This window comes from Parambassis ranga, chromosome 18, assembly GCF_900634625.1.
Source record: "Parambassis ranga chromosome 18, fParRan2.1, whole genome shotgun sequence".
NCBI lineage: Eukaryota > Metazoa > Chordata > Actinopteri > Ambassidae > Parambassis > Parambassis ranga.
In genome coordinates, this window is record NC_041038.1 from 9,155,615 (window position 1) to 9,178,374 (window position 22,760).

The window sequence follows — 22,760 nt, forward strand, 5'->3', positions numbered from 1 at the left end:
AATGTGAAAAGACGCAAATGCAATGTTAATGCTAATTATTGATAAGTCAAATGATGTCTCAAGTTATCGGAAAAGTGCAGCGCCTCACGTCCATCAAACTGACCGGGTCTACTTCTCATTCATAATGGCCTGCATGCTCCTTAGAAGTCAGAACATCATACTTTTCCTACAAATTAAGAAACAATTACGTATAATATATACGTAGCAAAATAATATAAAGCTTCTGCTTCGTTTGGCGCAGCGTATCTTCAGCATACATTGACCGATTTCAGTCATTCAACTATCAAAATGTTCATCTCACAGAGGACATTCTGGGTCAACTTCAAGTTTTTTTTCTAAAAATTATAGTTTTTCAAATATTAAGCAATTTCGGTGTCATTTTTAACCTTCAATGAGGGTCAAATTTATCTCCTCCTACAAATTTCAAGCTACAGACTCCATTTTAGTCTTAAAATGCTCATTAGATGCTGCTCTATCAAACTTGTTAAAATTACTGTCCTCTAATTTAACTCTTTAATGAGAGCATAGTCTATAGGTTAAACAAAACAGTGCATGATTAAAAAATTTAAAATGAGACAATACAAGACTCAGCATTCTCAGTTCACTAAAAGTTTACGTAATAAATATTTCAATATTTCTCTATTAGTATCATAAAACATGGATAAGCAAAACTATCTAAAATTTGCATCCCAATTTAGTCCAGAATAAATCTATTTGTAACATTTAAATTAATCTCAAATTAATACTGGAGTAGGCTAATCTCCAATAAATCCAGCCATCTATTTCAATAGACACCTAGTGTGTGTTCCAGACTGAGGCACTAGGTGGGAGTAGGGACACAGAAGTAAAACGAAGAATGAGGCTGAAGCTATAAACATGTGGTACAAAAAGAGGTGACGCTTCTATGACGCAGCATGGTCATAAAATATACAGGTAGAGTTTTATCAGAGATTTAAGGTGCTGATAAAGAGTGGAAAACTAAATATGAATTAAGTTTCCAATAAACAATTAGGAAGTGCCGGAACTGTAAAATACTGGTGTTCAAAATAAGAGTCTCTGAAATAAAACTTACAAAATAAAAACATTAAAAGTCTATATTTTACATAATTAATTGAGTAATCACAGCGCACCTGTTTCTATTTTATTTTATTTTATTTTTTTTAAAAATTTTTTAGTAGTACTGGCAGTGTGTGGAAACAAAAAATATATATTTATATTTAATAAAGTAATAAATATACTAGTAATATTACGACATATAGGCAAATATATTAAGACAAATGCCTAGGTGATCGTCGAAAGAAGTGCAACTGCTGAAAAATAATATTATTCCTATTCCGGAGTATAATTCCTGGAGTGGTTTTATTTTGAAAGGGGTGACCGGAAACAGTATGGGTGCCTGTGTGCGCCTTGGCGCGGTCAGCCTGAGGGGGCTCCTGCTGCTGAGCTGCTCCTTCCTCACCTCTCTCATTTCTGCTGCTGGTAACAAAGACGAGACACAACAACAGGGGGTGATGGGCGCTCAGACAACAAGCCTGTCAGAACAACAATAAGGAACTGAACTGATTTTGCTGTTACTGGATACTTTTTTCTCAACAAACAGACATTTTATGACATGTTTTAACATTTATTTATTTTTTTTTTTACCCCGGGGCGAGTTTTAAGTTACACTCATGTAGCTTAAAACCCTGGAAGCTTCCCTTTCTTTTGCCCAAAGCTAACTCCCGCATATTGCTGGACTGCCAACAGTGGAGCCGAATGACTGAAGAGACACATTCAGACATGTCTGCGAAACACTGGTGAGTTTTTGTCTCCGTTTTTGTGTGTTTAAAACGAAATTAGCTTATTAGCAGGTGCAGTTTGGTGAACTCCGCCAGCACCTGTTCCCTTATGGAAAACCGCTGAGATACTTGTGGAGATTTTGTACAAGATTATATATAGTGACACCATTATACTGGAAGTGTACAGTATACAGACATTGTTATAGTGAAAAGTAATGATTGAATTAACCAAATTAGCACTGAGTGAGGCTATTGTTTGGCTTGAAGAGCTACACATCTGCTTTGATTGTGAGCAGTTTATGAATTATGACAAATAATAACACAGTTTATTTGTGAAATCAAGTTTACATGTATCAGCTGCATGTCTTTATAACCCATTGTAAAACATATTTATATTTACATATATGAACATAGGTCAGGATTCTACATTTTCCACTCATGTTGCCATATATTCCTCTGCTTCCCACCCCCTGTGTGTGTGTGTGTGTGTGTGTGTGTGTGTGTGTGTGTGTGTGTGTGTGTGTGTGTGTGTGTGTGTGTTGTCCTTCCTGACACACCTTTTCTGTTCTGCCTGGCTCCAACGTGGAGCTTCCATACACATCACGCCGTAGCTCTCTTAAAGCCCCCCCTACCCATTTTATATACGCACTAACCCATTAAGTCTCCAGAGCAGATGGTATACTGTACACACACACACACACACACAGTGACACAAAGTGCATTGTGTTAATGGACGTCCTCTTTAAGCACTTAAGGATTGTTCTCAAGCTGGTCTGATTTAAGGGATCACACCACATCTGATATGTATTGGATTTTCCAGGACAAATACACTTACTGGAATGAATGGCTGGCCCACTGACCCAGCCTCAGTGTGTGTGTGTGTGTGTGTAAGAGGTCCAGGAGTCTGGAGGAGGCTGCTATTGAACTAACCAGGTCAATAAAGCAAAAGGAGACAAAAGGGGTGATGTCTAATGGGGGTTGATTGTGTAAAAAAAAATGAGGGGGCAAATGTAACTTATTGTGTATTATTCTGTCAATAATTGCGTTAACACGCATTCAGAATGTGTTATTCTCTGTTTTGTGGGTGTATACGCTCTCTGAGCGGTTTTATGTCAGTGCCCTCAGGGCTAAAACTGAAAGACCTACTTTACACCCACACACATACACACCTACCTATCATTGTGTTCCCTGATGTCTAAGAATTATTATGAGGAAAACAAAGAAATAATGTAAAAAATATCTGTAAACGAGTGGCGTGTGTGTGTGTGTGTGTGTGTATTGTAATACCATCCAGTTGTTTTGGTGCCATACATTCCTGGTCTTGTAAACCTTTCAGAAACCTTCTTGTCAGAGTGAAACTCCCCTTGTCTCTCTGACTGCACGGCATGTACATTGCCTACAAACCGGTCTGACTAGCTGGTGCGCTTTTTCAATAGCAAATAGTGACTGGTTGCACATTATTGACTTTGGAAGACATTTTAATCCACAAATAACACTTTTCCTGACCCTGCTGACATCATATAAATTTACAAGCACCTTACATAAAACAACATGACCATGAAAGCACTTGCACTGATTAATTTGTCATCTCCTGTTGATAGCAGACTTTATGAGGAATGCACTCTATAGCAAACAGTGCTGTATTTAAGTTACACCTGAGGTGGTAAAGCATGGCAAAGAAAAGCATCTAGGTGTCTAAAAAGTCAAAAATTTTGATTTGCACCTGATGAAGAAAATACTATTTACACCCAAGATGCTGAAGCAAAGACAAACATAGGTCTGTAGTCAAACACCTTTAAAGTACAATAGCTATTATCCTTATTTACATGCATGTGAAGCATGGCACGAGCACTCAGATCTCTGTAACCACCGTGCTATTTTCATCTTGAAAGGAATAATAGGAAGGCTAATTTGGCTATTTACACCTGACTTAGGCCCCGTTCACACTGGAGAAAGTCATTCCAGCCAGAGTAGGATTGAGCCCAGACAGCCTTTAAGCTGGATGCCTTCAGACCTATTTTCAAATCTGGCTAGCACACAGTTGTGTCCGCACTCAATCCGGCTTCATCCAGCGTGTTTGCTGTTCTCCAAACCACTAGGTGGCGCCTCGTAATATGGCTAATAATGTGGCTAGCCGGATTCGCTAGCCACATTTGCGTTCACACCTGAGCCACATTTGAGCCAATCCTGCTAGATCCACCTCTCGAGGGTGGATCTAGCCGGCTTGAAATCAAACTGGATTCAGCCGGATTGGAGGTGTTCACACTCGGAAAAAAACACATCTGGATTGATCTGGATGCGGCCAAATCCTGCTTAAGCCACATTTTTTTCCCAGTGTGAACGGGGCCTAACACACAGATCCAAATCCTCATAATTTCCTAAGCATAGGCACATTATTTTGCAAGGACCAACTTCAGTTTCAAAGTTGACACAAACACCATTAAATCCAGGTGAATGTCTTGTATTTGACCCATTCTTCCACCACAACCGTTGGCATAGCTGGTGCTGTGATGCTGCTCTTTAAACTACCTCACCTGACTTCTAGAAGCCATCCTGCTGGAGGATGTTGCTGGATGTGTGTGGCTATTATCACAGCTCAACAAAGCTAATTAATCGGCCCATTTACGAATTGTCAGTAACACATTCATTCATCAGAGTCAAAGCAGTGGAGAAAGTAATATCTGATTGTGGACTGCTGCTCTCTTTTCTGCATGACTCAGAGGATGACTAACCCTCGTTTGGTTTGGGATTGCATCAGCTGTTGCAGACTCAGGGGAAAAAAAAAAACATATGGAGAGAGGAATCTGCAGCGTGGCCTCTTGGTCACCCAGAATGGAAAGTGTATTTCAGTTTATTGCTATCATAGTTCTTTTTATAGACACCGATTGCTTGATTTAAATGACTAGAGTGCTTTGAATATGGAAATTTCTGCAAAGATTGAGCAGTTGAGGGAATCTGTGTTTGAGTTCAGCATTTTAAGAGTGGTTATTATTATTTATGTGTAATTATAAGCAATTTGTTTGTGAAAAACACACTAACTTCCCCCTGCAGGATCAATAAAGTATATCTATCAATCTATTGCAGCTTTCTTCTGATGCTGCTGACACATCCCAGTCAATAAATCAATAAAAAAGATCATGTTTTTAGGCTTATTAATAGAAAATATTTGAAAACGTTGTGAAGGAACTATACAAATATGAATATTCTGAACAAACTATAGCTTGTTTGGTTTGTGAGACTGTGTGTTATTCACTCACAGAACGGCGTCCTTACAGTGCAAAGTTCACTTTCATCAGGCGCCTTCCACAGGAGGGATTTGCAGCTCAAAGTCTGGCTCAAGTCTGTAAAGGAAACACTGAATTATGTGGTGTTTACTTCAGCTGCAAAGTGCGTTTATGTATTTCTCTCTGTTTACTCACCAGGTGATGATGTCATGTACTCATTAACCGTCAAAGCCTGACCTCTGATTGGTCAGGGAGGGAACACACCGTAAAGTGACGCCAACTTGCAGCGACTATGTCGGTCCAGGAACGGCCCACGTCTCCTTTACCCCTCAAAACGGAGGTCAAACCAAGACCAGAGATCCCGCCGAAACCACAAGCCAGCTCCCCTCCTCCTGGAGACAGGAGAAGCAGTGGGAAGGTGAAAAGGATTGTGAATAAGTTTAGTAAACAGGAGTCCGTTGAAGCCAAAGAGCAACCCGCCAATGTTGCAACAGAACTTCTTCCAAACAAAAAGTTCAAAAGGCCGCCTACGATAAAGCCCAAACCAGGACGTAACGGTATTCAACGTCAGGTAGCGGCAGAGCAGGCGCCGCCGCTGCCTATGAAGAGGAGCCGCATCCTGCAAAAGCAGAAAGACAACGTGGGAGGAGAGGATGGGGACGGCATCAGCGTGGAAGGAGGTCGATCAGGTACAGTGAAAGAGCTGCTCAGAGAGAAGCAGTGTAAAAAAAAAAATCTGTTTTAGCCAGCAGGTTGAAGATTTAAGCGTTTGAGGATATATGAGTATCTTCTCACAGCGTAACACACACAATGCAGCATAAGTCAGTGTCAGTTCCATAGATGTGTCATTTGATGCAGGAAGTGTCTGTGCACATGCAATTAGTGTCACTTATGGATGTGTTTTAATATTTATTGGTTATTAACAGTCATTAACAGATCAGTCAGCTGGGCACCTGACTGTGTGAAAGCAGCAAGTCTAGCTGTGTGGTATAATGGTTGTTACACCTTTTTTTAAAATCTCATTGTTAGTGATCTGTACAGCAACGAAAGAGAAGCACAAACGAGGCACTTCATTTGATGTGAATTGTGTGTTCCTTCCTCAGTGACACATACTATCACTTCCCTTGTTTTGGTCCCCTGATAGAAACAGAAATCTGTTCGTCCAGTTCAGTGTGAATGCTTTCTGTATTGATTGAGTTGAGTGAGTGACATCCAGAACTGTGCTTTTCTTTCACAGGTAGAAACATTCTTAACATTCTTCCTGGCCTATTTAACCTTCACCCTCCTCTCCTTCTTCCACCTCTTGCATTTCCTTTTGTCAACATTTGATTTTTTTTTTCCTTTCAGTGCTTCAAAATCATCCATTAATATTTGAAGCCACTGCTTGCAAATTTGCTGTATTTGCATAGCAACGACCTGCTGATTTGGCAGTTTAGTGTGTGCCATGTGGACCAGATGGGGGGAAAAAGCTTTTAATGAAAGGGAGCTATCAGGGGATGCACATGTTGGAAAGTAGTAGACAGGAAATTGACTAATGTTTTAGTCTAGGGTGTGGATAAAATGAGCATATGTATGTTTTGTCTGTAATGATTCGAAACGGTAAAATTGTGTATTTTTTTTGTGACGCAGCACCTGATGGAAAAGAGGTGGAGGTTCCTGTGATCGGAGGAGGTGACGTGGAGGCAGAGCTCAGTCCAGACACGCCTCTCAGTCCGTGCTGCGACCCAGGCTGCAGCTGCATGTGCCACATCCAGCGGCCAGGCATGAAACTGATATGGGTGCCAGTGGAGGTTATAGGTGGAGAGGAGGGTGACGTTGATGGGGAAGAGTGGGAAGAGGAGGAAGAGGAGGAGGAGGAGGAGCATGAAGAGGAGCAGGAGGATGATAAGGAGAAGCTGGAGCGTGGAGGGGAAGAAGCCAGTGAGACAGGGGATGAGGTGGACAGGACTTCTGTGGTCGAAGAGAATGAGGGGTTGAAGCAAGAAAAAACAAAGTTCCACCAGTCTTTGGGTGTTCTGATCGCAGAGGGTCACAGGAGGAGATCTGACCCGGGTCCTCATGCCATCCTTACCTCCTTGGCTGTCAGTCGCTCTCATTCTCCTCCCATCCCCCCAAAACGTGCTCACTCTCCCCCAGTCCTCCAAAAACCTCCTCAAAGTGAAGAAGAAAATATTTACGAAGCCACACTTCCAGTGGTTGATCTCACACCTGTGAAGACCACATCAGGTATTAAGGAACTGGACATTCCTCTGATCAAAGTGCGCAAACCAGCCCGTCGGAATAAACTCTCCCCCAGCACCTCCGACCCCACATCCAACCTTCAGCCGCCCACAGAGCCCATCTCAAGCACATATGAATCTCCACCTGCCATCCCACCAAGGATGCCTGTGAGTCAGGACAGCCGCAGCCTCACACCGGTGCACCGGGGTGGCATTCCCCTCCCTCAGCCCACACCGGAGGAGTGGCGCTCCCTGCGACCCTCCTCCCCCAGCAGCTCCACTGCCAGCAGGCTGAGCCCGCAGCGAGCCATCACTCCACCCCCAACCAGTCCCCTCCAGCCTCACAGACCCCCACCTCCACCTCCAAAGACTGATCCCAGAAGGCTCAGTAGTGCCTCACTGCAGTCTCTCACTCAGAAAAAAGGTTTGTCAACATAAATCTCTGTGGCTGAGAAGAGCTAGACTGATCCTCTGTATGATCAAAGACAATGACACCGTTTATCTTTCTTTAGTAGGAGAGGAGGATGGAGAGAATGACGGAGAGAAAGATGACGCAGGAGAAGAAATGTGAGTTTTTAGTTCACAGCTAATGTGTGTTAATTTGAACTGAACTGAAAATCTGAACTGAAACTAGTTCTTAACAAAACAAAATTTTCCTGTTTGAGAAATATTGGTTGGAAAAAACGGCTTGAACATCATGGTTGATACTTCCTGTTTAGGTGCTCGATCTATAACGACTCTCTCAGGAGGGAGATTTCCTTCATCTTTGAGTCCCGCCTGCAGGATGGTAAGACAGACACTTTTCACAAATAAATGAATTTCATGCCACCTTCTAATCACGATTGAGTACAAGAAGACAGGAATTTCTTTATTGGTACAGAAGTGATCACATAGAAGAAGGTGCAGACATATCCTAAAGTATACAGCTACACTTTTTGCTTTGTTCCTCCTATAGAACCTCTGTACCAGACGTACCGCGCCACCGTCATTACAAAGGAGATCCGGCGCCAGACAGTTTGCAGAAACATCAGTAAAACGAGTGCAGACTATAGTATGGACTGGACTGCCCATCGCCCCAGGGCTAGTACTGGTACCGGGACTGGAAATGGAATCGGAACGCCACGGGGCAACCCTGTACCCACGCCAGGGCAGAGCACCCTGTGGCAGGACCTTCCGTCTGTACGGGACAGCGGAGTGCTGGAAAACCTCACGCCCGAGCATTGCAAATACCAGGAGGTGAGGGGAGGCTAATGTACAGAAAAAATCAATATGGCTGAAAGGAGACAGGAAAGAGGATCAGGTTTTAGCTTGCATCTTAAAGTAATGTCAGGCTGTTATATAAATTAGATTCTGCCCGTGGAGTTCATGAAAGCTTTTATAGAACTTTAAAAAAAAAAACAGAAGATGTTTTCAACCTCAGAAAGTCCTCTGAATTTCACTCCGTAATATTATTGACCTTCTTCCTCGCAGAGTATGTTCGAGGTTCTGACTTCAGAAGCCTCATATCTGCGATCCCTGCGCGTCCTGACCGAGCACTTCCTGGACAGCCGGGACCTGGAAGAGACGATGATCATCAGAGAAAGGAAAACCCTATTCTCCAACATCCTGAGGGTACGCGAGGTCAGCGAGAGGTGAGCAGGAAGCATGACAGGAGATACAGGAAAAGCATAATTAGAAGCAGATTTATGAGTTGAACTGTGGTAAAAGTCACTTAGTCACAGATAACGATAAAGAGTTTAAAGTAGAAAAGAAGAAAACTGTTAAATCTATGGTTCAGCAGGCTAGTCCACAGTGTTTTTATTGTGTAACACTGCAGGTTCTTGAAAGACCTGGAGGACCGCATATTTAAGGACCTGGTCTTCCCTGATATTTGTGACATTATCCACTACCACGCCCAGCACAACTTCCCTGCCTACATCGACTACGTCCGCAACCAGATCTACCAGGAGAAGACCTACACGGAGCTCATGTAAGAGTCACCTCGCCATCATCAGTTTGTTTTTCAAAACAAAGATGAGATCAGAATGCGAGGAATGCAGGCTGGTCACGCCATAACTGTGTTGACAGATACGTTGTCTGTGCATCCACAGGAAGAACAATGCTAATTTTGCTGCAGTCATCTCTCGCCTTCAAGAGTCGCCTCAGTGCCAACGGCTGCCCTTCATGTCCTTCTTGTTGCTGCCCTTCCAGCGAATAACGCGCATTAAAATGCTCATCGAGGTGAGCCGTGTCAAACTTGTCTGTGTATGACCAGCCCCAGTTTTGCTTAGTGTTCTGAGCAGATGCTGACAGCCATTTGTGTTGTTGTGCCACGTGTTAGTGGCTCAGAACGTAGGATGGAGGCTAACTGACCCATCTGACTTATGATGGCAGCCGAGCTAGCTATGCTGAGCTTTGCTGAGCTAAACGCTCTGTATATCCTGAAGGTCCTAGCAAGTCAAGTGTGATATTTTTCCCCATGTTTATGTGTTTCTTGTAAAAACAGGGTGCCAAAGATGAAGCGGGGAGGGAGGGGCCAAAAAATGAAAGAAGGATGTGATTAGAGAGCTACCAGTTTACAGCCCCGTACAGTACAGGATGAGTCCATTTAGTGTGTAAACAATATTGTGTCATATCCACAATATGACCCATTCAAATACTTAGAAGTCTTTTTTGTTATAATTGGGGACATACTGTAGCTGCTACAGGGTAAAACCTACTCATGACAGTCAACATATACATTTTACTAAAGTAAATGATCTAAATAGGAACTGATGTATTCAGAGATTGGATTTCATCATCTTTTCTTCCTGTGTGGAGATTGGCATCAGTGACAACAAGGAAGTTATTGTTTGCAAACTCTAAATATTTGTGCTTACCAACATGCCACAGTACTTTGTGCATCACTGACATTTCTCTACAAGCGATTGAATGGCAGCAGTCGGAGTTTATCATGGCATGGCATGTGGAATGTCTTCATTCCAGCTTAATAGCATCTACTCCACAAACTCTTTGCTGCCTTCTGACCTGTGAGCAAACATACAAGACACACCTGACCTCGACTTTATGACCCCATTTGCATCTATATTTTAAAAAATGTATCCTGTCGATGCTGTTTGTCCGTTGCAGAAAATAGAAATAGTTATAGATAGTTTGTCTTGTTTGTGTTTTCAGAACATCCTGAAGAGAACAAAGGAGGGGACGAAAGAGGAGCAGGCAGCCTCCAAGGCTCTGGCTTCTTTGTCTAAGGTAAACACTCCTCATCCCTCCCCTCTGACTACAAACCCACAGAAGTGCTTCATGTCTCTGGAAATCTGATGTCAGCTATTGTCTGAATGAAGGACTTCCTAGTGAATAAACAGTGAGTCATCGGTGTCACTGAGTGCAGTGTGACAGTCAAAGGAATAAACCTGATGCTTCCCAGTGAGGTTTATATAATAACAAAGATGGCTGACTTGACAGTTTTGTTTGGTTTTTTTTCTCACACAGATTATTGATGAGTGTAACACACAGGTGGGGAAGATGAGACAGATGGAGGAGCTGATCTATGTCTCACAAACGCTGGAGTTTGACAAGCTTAAGGTACCTGCATATGTATTAAATAAACGTGTGCACGATCTGTTATTAATGTGAAAGGCAGGTAAAGGATTTAGTGATGTGTCCTCTTCAGGCCATCCCGATCATCTCTCAGAATCGATATCTGGAGAAGAAGGGAGAGCTGCAGGAAATGTCCAAAGGAGCAACTCTCTTCAATATGAGGACAAAGTTCAATCCTGTCTACCTCTTCCTTTTCAATGATCTGCTCATCATCGCTACCAAGAAAGGGTAGGATCCCTTTTAAACTGTATAACGAAGTACACATATAATTCTAATTGTAAACCGCCTCACACCATATGGCCGTGCATACACCTTGTTCAAGCTACATAAAATATATATAATCATGTTCCGCCTAGTTATTCTGTAACCCAGAGATATGCTCGCCTCAGAATTCACATTCAAACACATTGATGATAGTTCATCATTAACATGGTTAACAGTAGTGTGTAGTAAGTGATGGGAGATCAGAGTAGTGTGTTTATAGGATGCTGTCATGGCAAAGTTTAACCCAAGTGGCAACCTTCGGGGCTGAAACTTGAAGCCCATGCGGAAGTGTCAAAACTTGTAGTTCACGTTGCAACCACTGGGGGCTGGCTCCAAAAGCGAGTAATTTCCCATAGACTCCCATGTAAAAATGGCCGACTTCACAGCAGAAATAAACATGTTTACAGCCTGGTACAAAAAAACCACTCTGGTCTCAGATGATAGGTTCTCTTCTAGTGTCAATTGTACAGGGGGTGAATTTTTTTACAACTCACTCGTTTCAATTGTATTCGGACTTAAAATTATGCATAATTCTGGGCGTTGCCGCTTGAGTGACGGTTGACGTATCACAGTGCGAGTTTCCTGCTTCCACGATCGCCCGCCCCCCTAAACCCCGCTCGTGCTCCCCCTCTTTGTCCATATTTGGAGTTTTGGCGGACGTGACGCTACCAACATGGCAGCGGTCATCACGTCCCGGAACCTCCCACCGAGCCTCAAAACGGCTCTTCAGAAACAAACGGGTGACGTCACGGAAGCCCTGTCCATAGTTTTTACTGTCAATGGTTTAACCACAACTGAAAGTATGACTCTCTAAATGTGTGTCTTCCTCAAATGTGACAAGAAGTGGTGCCGACGGTATTACAAAGTTGTGAAATCTGTGTGTTTTAGGATTTCCCACTCAGGCACATCTGTGCCTTGTTAATTGTACTTATTTCTGTATTTTTTTTTCTCAAACAGCGCAGAGCGCTATGTGGTGCTGGACCATGCCCATCGCTCTCTAGTGCAGGTGCAGCCTTTAGATGTGGGTGGGAGCAGCGGAGGACCTTGTGAGAACTGCTTCAACCTCACCCTGCTGGAAAACCACCAGGGACGCATGATGGAGCGGCTCTTGAAAGCTCCCTCGCAGTGAGTAGTCGTGACTGCATCTAATTGCTAAGAATACACACTTGACGGTTAAACCTGCAGGCATCTCACCATGAGAATCCAGCAGTGGTTTAGAGAGGATTACACAACAAAGACTTCACGTGCCAAGTGTGTTGTTATTGCATCAGGAGGCACATGTCCCAAATATGGAGCCTTGATTTAATGAAACTGTGTCACTAGGTCCGACATGCACAGGTGGTTGGCAGCTTTCCCTAACCCAACCAACACAGACAGAGATGATGATGAAGTGATTTATGAGGACTGGGGTGAGAACCCACAGACACACACACACACACACACTCATTAATACTGTGTGTATCATATCAGTCTATTCTTACACATGTGTGCATGTTTGTATGTCAGATTGTCCTCAGGTGCAGTGCGTAGAGCAGTACATAGCACAGCAAGCTGATGAGCTCACGCTGGAGCCGACAGAAATCATTAACGTCATCCGTAAAACCAACGAGGGTAAGAATGCTATTGATCAGAGAGCTGCAGAGCTTACAAATAAGGTCAGGCCTGTTTCAAAATAATGTACTGACATGCCCCCTCCCTCGACTCTGCTTGTTTATACACCCCAATCTCCATAACTGCCTCAATCCTCAACCCTCCACTTTAGCAGTTTATTGATTCGTTTTTGACTTTCTTGCATGACCGACAAAGAAACCTCCGATCTTCCCCTGTTTTTTCCCCTCGTCCCCCTCTGTCCTCCCACTCTTTTTTTTTCTTTATGCATTTCAGGCTGGTATGAAGGCAACCGCCTCTCCGATGGTCAGAAGGGCTGGTTCCCCGTAGCAAATGTCATAGAGATCACCAATGAGCACGTGAGGAGGAGGAACCTCAGAGAGCGCTACAGGGTCATACAGGCGGCGTGCATGGTCGCAAACAGCAAGAATCGCATTATCCAATAGATCGCTGGACGAGGATGTTTACATTTAATAATAAATGTAGATTCAACTGTCGGTTTCAAGCAACCAGGAAATGAAAGATAAAAGGAGATCGGGTGGACCTGAAATCATCACTTTATTTATTCACCTGGAGGCCGACTGTATAAAACAAAAACCTAACAATGTTGTACGTGCACATTTACATTCAACAACAGGATCTTACAGCTGCGGGCGTCTCCTCCTGGACTGCCGCGTTCACATGCCATTCATTCTAGTCCTTCTTTGAGCTGCCTCCACAAACATTGTGAGAGTAAAGCAGCTGGGCGTTGCTGTACACACCTGTAGATTAACATCTGTCATTCCTGCCACCTGCACAACAACCTGCCAGGTGGCCAGGAAACCAACCTCTGCAAATACAATCAGGAAGTGCCTTTATAACTGAGCTCACACACTCCTATCATGCCCGTTAAGCACAACAGCTTGGAACATGCATGTAAATGTTGGGCACATGGGTACTGCTGTTGTCATGTTTCAGTAGTTGCTGTTGACTAGCTCGTGTCAGTGGAATACTGTAGCACCCCCTGCAGACTGGGGACAGTGAAGTCTGGGTATTATTTGTTTGTAAATGTACAATATGTTGTAAATGAAAACAGTAGTAGTACTTTTAATAAAACATTACATGTTTTTTTTTAGCTAGCTGTGTGTTTATTATAATAAACAAAAACTCAACATCTGCAGCCAGTGCAAAAATAACAAGACAAGGCAAGCTTTATGTATATAGCACCATTCATACACAAGGCAATTCAGAGTGCTTTACATAAGATGAAATCACAGAATAAAGACATTTTAAAACATTAAATTAAGAAGGAAATTAAAATCATAAAAACACAAATGTGTTTTCAGGCGTGAATTAAATAAAGTGACTGTCTGAGCAGACCTCAGGTGTTCAGGAAGGCTGTTCCACAGGTGAGAGGCAGAGTGAACTGAATCCTGCTTCACTTTGTTTGGTTCTGACCCTGGGTACACACAGTAGGCCCTGATGATCTCAGGCGTCTGGATGGTTCATAGGGAACCAATAAGTCCAGGATGTATTTTGGTCCAAGACCATTCAGTGCTTTGTAGACCAGGAGTAAAGTTTTGAAATGTATCATTTGACTCACAGGAAGCCAGTGCAGTGATTTGAGGACCGGTGTGATGTGGTCCATTTTCCTGGTGTTACTCAGAACTCTAGCAGCAGCATTTTTGGACCAGCTGCAGCTGTCTGACTGATTTTTTGCTAAGACCTGTGAGGACGCCGTTACAATAATCTAGCCTACTGAAAATAAATGCATGAATACGTTGCTAGGATCAAGCCCTTGATCCTAGCAATGTTTGTCAGGTGGTAATAGGCAGAGTTAGTAATGGCTTTTACATGGGTGTTAAAATTCAGGTCTGAGTCGAGTATTACACCGAGATTTCTGGCCTGGTTTGTGACCTTCAGTGACATGGAGTCAAGGTAAGCACTGATCTTAGCTCTTTCATTTTTGGGGCCAAAAACAATCATCTCTGTTTTGTCAGCATTGAGCTGGAGAAAGTTCTGGCTCATCCACTTATTGATTTGTTGAGTACACTTACTTAGTGAGTGTAAGGGACTGTAGTCATGTGATGACACTGATATATAAAGCTGTGTGTCGTCTGCATAGGTGTGATAGGAGATGTTGTGCTGTTCTATGATCTGAGCTAGGGGCAGCATGTAGATGTTGAACAGAAGTGGTCCAAGAATGGACCCTTGAGGAACCCCGCATGTGATCTTAGTTCGGTCAGACTCATACACTCAACAAAAATATAAACGCAACACTTTTGTTTTTGCTCCCATGTTTCATGAGATGGACTTGAAGATCTAAACTTCATTCCAGATACACAATATTACCATTCCTCTCAAACATTGTTCACAAATCTGTCTAAATGTGTGATAGTGAGCACTTCTGCTTTGCTGAGATAATCCATCCCACCTCACAGGTGTGCCACATCAAGATGCTGATCTGACATCATGATTAGTGCACAGGTGTACCTCAAACTGCCCACAATAAAAGGCCACCCTGAAATGTGCAGTTTTGTCTCACAGCAAAATGCCACAGATGCCACAAGCATTGAGGGAGCGTGCAATTGGCATGCTGACAGCAGGAATGTCAACCAGATCTGTTGCTCGTGCATTGAATGTTCATTTCTCCACCATAAGCCGTCTCCAAAGGCGTTTCAGAGAATATGGCAGTACATCCAACCGGCCTCACAACCGCAGACCACGAGTAACCACACCAGCCCAGGACCTCCACATCCAGCAGGTTCACCTCCGAGATCGTCTGAGACCAGCCACTCAGACAGCTGCTGAAACAATTGGTTTGCATAACCAAACAATTTCTGCACAAACTGTCAGAAACCGTCTCAGGGAAGCTCAACTGCATGCTCGTCGTCCTCATCGGGGTCTTAACCTGACTCCAGATTGTCGCCGTAACAGACTTGAGTGGGCAAATGCTCACATTCGATGGCGTCTAGCACGTTGGAGAGGTGTTCTCTTCACGGATGAATCTCGGTTTACATTGTTCAGGGCAGATGGCAGACAGCGTGTGTGGCGTCGTGTGGGTGAGCGCTTTGCTGATGTCAATGTTGTGGATCGAGTGGCCCATGGTGGTGGTGGGGTCATGGTATGGGCAGGCATCTGTTATGGACGAAGAACACAGGTGCATTTTATTGATGGCATTTTGAATGCACAGAGATACCGTGATGAGATCCTGAGGCCCATTGTTGTGCCATACATCCATGAACATCACCTCATGTTTCAGCAAGATAATGCACGGCCCCATGTTGCAAGGATCTGTACACAATTCTTGGAAGCTGAAAATGTCCCAGTTCTTGCATGGCCAGCATACTCACCGGACATGTCACCCATTGAACATGTTTGGGATGTGCTTGACCGGCGTATACGACAGCGTGCACCAGTTCCCACTAATATCCAGCAACTTCGCACAGCCATTGAAGAGGAGTGGACCAACATTCCACAGGCCACAATAGACAATCTGATAAACTCTATGCGAAGAAGATGTGTTGCACTGCATGAGGCAAATGGTGGTCACACCAGATACTGACTGGTTCTGAGTCCCCAGACCGCCAATAAAGCAGAAACAAAATGCACATTTCAGGGTGGCCTTTTATTGTGGGCAGTTTAAGGTACACCTGTGCACTAATCATGATGTCAGATCAGCATCTTGATGTGGCACACCTGTGAGGTGGGATGGATTATCTCAGCAAAGCAGAAGTGCTCACTATCACACATTTAGACAGATTTGTGAACAATGTTTGAGAGGAATGGTAATATTGTGTATCTGGAATGAAGTTTAGATCTTCAAGTCCATCTCATGAAACATGGGAGCAAAAACAAAAGTGTTGCGTTTATATTTTTGTTGAGTGTAGTTACCAATTGACACAAAGTAGTCCCTATCATGTAAGTAAGATTTGAACCAGTTTAACACAGTGCCAGTAAATCCCACCCACTGCTCCAGCCTGTCGAGCAGTATGTTGTGATCAACTGTATCGAATGCAGCACTAAGGTCCAGCAGTACTAAGACAGAGACTTTGGATGCATCATTATTCTGATGTATGTCATTTAAGACCTTAAGAAGTGCAGTCTCAGTGCTGTGGTGCGCCCGAAACCCAGACTGAAATTCATTAAAAAGATTGTTTTGCAACAAAAATGCATGATTTTGTTGAAAAACTGCCTTTTCAATGACCTTTCCCAGAAAAGGAAGGTTAGATATTGGCCTGTAGTTATTTATTGCTGAAGCATCCAGACTTCATCACTGAAGTTCATCACTTAACTGGTGAACGAGAAGGCACAAGTGACATTTTGGTTTTGCCGGAGCTAGAGCTACAGTCACTTTTAACACTTTATCTGTGAAAAAAGATGCAAAGTCACTGCATGAATTTTTAGACAGCAGTTCAGGTGGGACTGATACTCCTGGGTTTGTCAGTCTGTCTGTAACAGAAAACAATGTGCGAGCATTGTTGCTGTTCCTATCGATGATCTCTCAAAAATAGGATTGTCTTGCATTTTTTAGTTCCAGGTTGTAGTTATGTAGGCTCTCTTTGTAAATGTTATATTGAACCTGGAGTTCTGCCTGTTAGCAGACTCTTTTTTGAACTTTAACCAGTGTGGCATTTCTCCAAGGTGACTTTTTTCTGCCTGACAGAACTTTGGTTCTGATTGGGGCAATTGAATCAATAACAGTCATAACTTTGGAACTGAAACTGTTTACAAGGTCATCAACAGGAGCTGTGGGCAGGGTTGGTGATGGTACAAAAGCCTGTGTGAACAGTGCACATTGAGCGTGCGTACTTCTTCTCTGGTGCACAGAGCAGGAAGAGAGTGACAGCCAGCCAATAGTTCCTTACAGGGTCCGCCAGGAGGACTGCATGATGTGTTTAGCGTCTTATCGCTTCCATAAATTATTAATATTCTCCCTTTTGATGCGACACTGTCTACAACTTTGCCTGGTGTCAGTGTTTTGCAGCCAGTCACGTCAATACATTAGAGAGTTTAACTGACCACACATCTGATGTTCCCTGAAGGCACCATGGCCGAGCTAAGGCCTCAGCCCAGGGTGCGCTCTGCCTCAGCGTTCATTGTCATGCTGTCACTCAGCAGTCCACACCCATGTCCCACTCCCCCTGCAAAATCGTGGTCAAAACCTCAAAGGTGAAAAAAGGAGAGGCGAAAGTGAAAAAAAGATTTGAACCTGAAAAGTAAATCTGAAGCTGAAAAAAAGATTTTTTATTTTTTCCAGGTGAACAACACGTATGACCCGATTTGGCTCCATATGTTTAAAAGGTAGGGTAGGAGATTTTGAAAACTCAGTGAGAGTCAGCCAGATTTTGAAAGTAAACACACGCCCCTTTCTCTCTGAGCTCATCCGGAAGCCACGCCTCCCAACCAGTCTGTGACTTCGGCCATCATGCACGTACCTCTCTCATGCGCGCAGAGCAGGAAGAGAGTGACAACCAGCCAATACTCAGTGCAGGGTCCACCCGGAGGATTGGCTGATGTTTTTAGCGTTTTATAGCTTCAACAGATGATTAATAATCTTCGTTTTAAAGCGAAACTGCCGAACTAATCGGTTGCTATCGGATTGTAAAGTAAACTTTTTTTTTACTCTTACCACCCGTGGAGTGAGTTCTCTGTTCTCTGTTCTCGTGGAATATGGAACAGCCTTAACAATCACTACACTTATCCAAAGCTCCCACGTCTCCAAGACTTAGGAGCATATCAACAGCAACCGCCTCCGAATCTGAAAGCAGCTGTATCTTCATTTCCACTGAATCTTCAGATGTTCTCAGTGTGGAAGATGATGGAGCTGAATCTTTTTCAAGACCTGTCTGGCAACAATCACCTGCAGCAAACAGCTGGAGGGCAGTGTCTAAATGATCCTCCTTCGTGTCGAAGAGACTTAAAAGAGTGGTAGCCGCTTCAAGTTCTGTATCCGACCAACCCAAACCGGCCCCCCTCACACACTGCACCTCACCACACACAGCCTTTTCAACTGCCTCAGAGTCTTCCTCCTCACTCATTATTGATTGGTAGTGGTGAAATTTGAGCAGTGTGTGGATAATGTGGATCCACCAGGCGGGGCTGCCTAGGTCTTTGGTGGGATGTGGTCCAGATTTGAAAGGAAAGTTTGGTGGGGCCAGGCATGATGACTTGATGGGTGGCGGAATGTTGAACTTGGAGTAATCAAACACCTGATTTAAAGAAATAAGATAGATGCCTTGTGTGACTTTAAAAAAACAGATTGTGTTTACATTTATAGAGATTTTTCATTATTTCTCTCCTCATATAACTCTTGTTATGTCACAAAACACACTCCCTCCTCTAGGGGCTCCTGGTCTCATTTTCTTACCAGCCCCCTGCTTTAGTGTCTTAGTGCTGTCTGACAGGACTGAGCCAATCTTATTAAAGGTCCTTCTCTGTCTGAGCCCCTTTATAAGCTCCACACCCCTCTTTAATGTGCACAGAGACTAGGAACTGCTTCATCAAATCAGCTCTGAACTGACGTTACTTCAGCATTAGCACATCAGGTTTCACACAATATATTTCAATAAAACACTAAAATATTGGGGGGAAATCAAAGTAATGGATTGATATTATCGATATTGTCTGGGGCTCACTGTGAGACTGAGGCTGATTCCCTAAATTAAAGTGTGTTTATTTTACCATCCAGGGACTAAACCTCATGATTACTGTGGGTTTTCATGGCAATTTGAGTGTTGTTGGACTTCACTTACCCTCTGCCTACTCAGCTTGTTATAAATCTTCCTCCCACAGTCCATGGAGGGTTCAGTGTAAAAGACCTCTGCAGAGGAGAGGAGAAAACGACATAAAGTCAACAGGGTAAAGCCTTCAGCTTTCACTCACATGTAGTTAAGAGACTGACCCATTTGCCTTTTTAGAAAAGCTTCAAACAGAGGCAGGAAGGAGGGGTGGTGCATGGTCCTGCTGGAGACAGGAGACAGGACTGTCTGCCAGGGTCTCTGAGGAGAAACAGATGATTAAATCACCACCATGCACAGGCTGTTTCACCAAAATGTAAACTACGAATACAGAAAACTTAACAGTTAATTGTTCTTCACGGGAGTTCATGGCCAAACGAAGCACATGGTGTGCTGTGCTCAGGAGTGACCGCCAGCGACACCTGCTGGTTGACCCCGTTCATTTGACAAATGAGCACTATTCCTAATTAAAGTAAGTAAACTTAATATTTCCAACTTTGAACAGTTTTACTTTAATTTTTTAGGTTTTAGCAACACACAAGATTTCTTCACGACTTCGATTATTTTTTATTTATATTTGACAAAAATGCTAATTTTTACGGAAGCGCTGAACTGCCACAGTAGAAAAAAAAGATTTAATCACTATCTCGTTATAACGTCAAATACTATCACGTTATAACGACATATTATCTTGTTATAATGACATATTATCTTGTTATAACATCAAACCGTATCTCGTTATAACGTCAAAACTTATCTCCTTATAACGTGATAAGACGCTATCTCGTTATAACGTGATACATATTGCTGTAATAAAAAATGAACTGTTTATAAGTAGCCTAACCTAACGGTTTACATCGGGAAATGACTCATTTACAAGATTTAATTACGTTCTATTTCATGCTTGGATTAAAACATGGGGAGATTCTGTCCTTACTGTGCACAGTGGACGATACACTGTGCAGCAGCAAACCGGTTAGGTTAGGCTGCTTATGAACAGTTCATTTTTTATTACAGCAATGTATCTCGTTATAACAAGGTAATATCATGTTATAACGAGATAGCGTCTTATCACATTATAACGAGATGAGTTTTGACGTTATAACGAGATAATATGTAGTTATAACGTGATAGCATTTGACGTTATAATGAGATAGTGATTAAATCTTTTTTTTCTACTTGGCAGTTCAGCGCTTCCGTAAATTTTGCCCCTAGCTAGACGCTAGCTTTATTTACATATGTAAACATTTACATAGCCGCAATGCTAACACTAATTACGTCTTTAAAAAATTTGTAACGAAGTAAATTATTAAACCTGTGGAAATTTGTAAATTCAAAGTAATGTTCTTTTCTACGACGGCGTATTAGGGCCAATGTAAGAAAAAAAAATACTGACCCGGAAGAGGAGGGGGGGGGCAATATTCTGAGATTTAAAGTCGTAAATTTACGAGAAAAAAAGTCGTAGATTTACGAGAAAAAAAGTCGTAGATTTACGAGAAAAAAAAGTCGTAGATTTACGAGAAAAAAACTCGTAGATTTACGAGAAAAAAACTCGCAAATTTACGGGAAGACCTCAGATATTCTCTGACATTAGGCTATAAAGTCGCAAATCTGGAGACACGCTGCTTGCTGTCACGGTCGCCGTGGAAAAGCTCATCAAGTTGTGACAATGCTGTGAAGAAGACAGCACCGTTGATAACCTTTCCTGCTTCAACCTCCCGACCATAGTCAGGGAGCGCAGAGGACGAGCTACGGTGCTCGTGGTTAACCCCCACCGTCACAAACAGCTGGAGGACCAGAGCACTTTCCTGTCCCTGCAGGGCGGCAGCTGTGTTCTCATATTCTTTACGCTGTACATATGCTTCTTGTTAATAAATCGCTCCTCTCTCAAGCTAACAAGTCATCTTCTCTTCCACTCCTACACAAACACGCTGTCCTGTATCCTGCACACTCACACACAGGTAAGCACACACGTACTCACTGCCTTCCGGCATATAGGCCTACAACTCTCACAACACCGTGATAAAAACTAAAAACTTTAAACAGTTGCTTTTTATCCAGTTTACACATATGTAAACTGTACACATAAACCATGTGCATGTATGCATGTATGGAAACGCGACATAATTCCATGACCAGGAAAAACGGATGCAAATTTCTGAGTTTTTTTCTCGTAAATCTACGACTTTTTTTCTCGTAAATTTACGACTTTTTTTCTCGTAAATTTACGACTTTAAATCTCAGAATATTGCCCCCCCTCCTCTTCCGGGTCAGTATTTTTTTTTCTTACATTGGCCCTAATACGCCGTCGTACTTTTCATTGTGTGGGCAGAGTTTAGTTATTTATCCTTCACACTAAGGCTAATGTACACATCTATGACCAGCAGGAGTGAACAGAACCATCCTCCAGGCCATCACCACCCCATCAGTGGCTTCTGAGAGGAAAACCTGCCGGTGGTACAGACTTTTTGGGAAAAGGGTATGTTTCACAGATTGATATTCTCAATAATAACCACAGAACAGTCAGTGGAGCTAATTGTCCTCTTCAGCTGTGTCTCACTGTATTTATATGTTTGTAACCTACAGACTTCATCGAAGACAATGCCGCCGACTGCAGCTACAGCAGAGATGTAAGAAACTCCGTCATAGTTTTTACTTAAACACATTAATCTATATGAATTTTCAGCCTCCTCCCATTATGCATTATGAAGCAGAATGTTCACCCAGGTTTTCTCTTCATCAACAGCCACACCGAAGAACAGGAGACTCACAAAAAGAAGAAGTTATGGCACAAGCTGATGGAGAGAGAGGTATGTTTATCAGCCCTGAATGTTATCAGTAAATAACCAGAGACGATTAGTGTAGCAGACTACATTTACTCTATTACATTTACTTGAGTAACTTTTTGGAAAAAAAATTACTCATATGAGTAATTGAAATGTTTGATACTTTTTACTTTTACTTGAGTACATTTGTGAGCAAATAACGCTACTCTTACTCCACTACATTGGCCAAACGTGGACTCACTACTCATTACATACATTGCATCTTTCTTGGATGCCCAACCCTGCTCTACCAATGAGCCACTGCTGCCCCTTATATCTCCATATTTGTATCCATGTGTCATATATTGTGCTCATACTGCATACTGTACTCTTATTTGGATACTTATACTCTTATACTCTGTAATTAACTGCCTTTAATGTAACTTGATACCTCTGGCACAAGAATTTCCTTTGGGATTAATAAAGTTTTATCTTATCTTATCTTTCTGCATCAGCCAAGTGAAGCAGCGGAACTCTGGGGAGCTGTGACCACCTGACCATGTTCCGCCAATCAAACTAGACCACAGGCTCCATATGACCAATCAGA

The 22,760-nt window shown here is 42.8% G+C and overlaps 1 protein-coding gene across 2 annotated transcripts; it reads left to right on the forward strand.

Annotated features, from left to right (window-relative positions):
- Nucleotides 1-1,379: 1,379 nt before the first annotated feature.
- arhgef15b (Rho guanine nucleotide exchange factor 15b) lies at nt 1,380-13,297 on the forward strand. 2 transcript variants are annotated; one of them, XM_028429139.1, is made up of 16 exons: nt 1,380-1,796; nt 5,201-5,691; nt 6,632-7,645; nt 7,734-7,788; nt 7,941-8,008; nt 8,177-8,457; nt 8,692-8,852; nt 9,038-9,190; nt 9,312-9,441; nt 10,375-10,449; nt 10,690-10,782; nt 10,871-11,025; nt 12,019-12,186; nt 12,385-12,470; nt 12,568-12,672; nt 12,946-13,297. In XM_028429139.1, the coding sequence occupies exons 2-16, from the start codon at nt 5,295-5,297 to the stop codon at nt 13,113-13,115; spliced, it is 3,111 nt and encodes a 1,036-aa protein (XP_028284940.1). In that variant the 5' UTR covers nt 1,380-1,796; nt 5,201-5,294; the 3' UTR covers nt 13,116-13,297. The 2 variants fall into 2 exon arrangements, with proteins under 2 accessions (XP_028284940.1, XP_028284941.1); XM_028429140.1 differs by having other exon boundaries at nt 7,737-7,788; nt 12,946-13,115.
- The last annotated feature ends 9,463 nt before the right edge of the window (nt 13,298-22,760 follow it).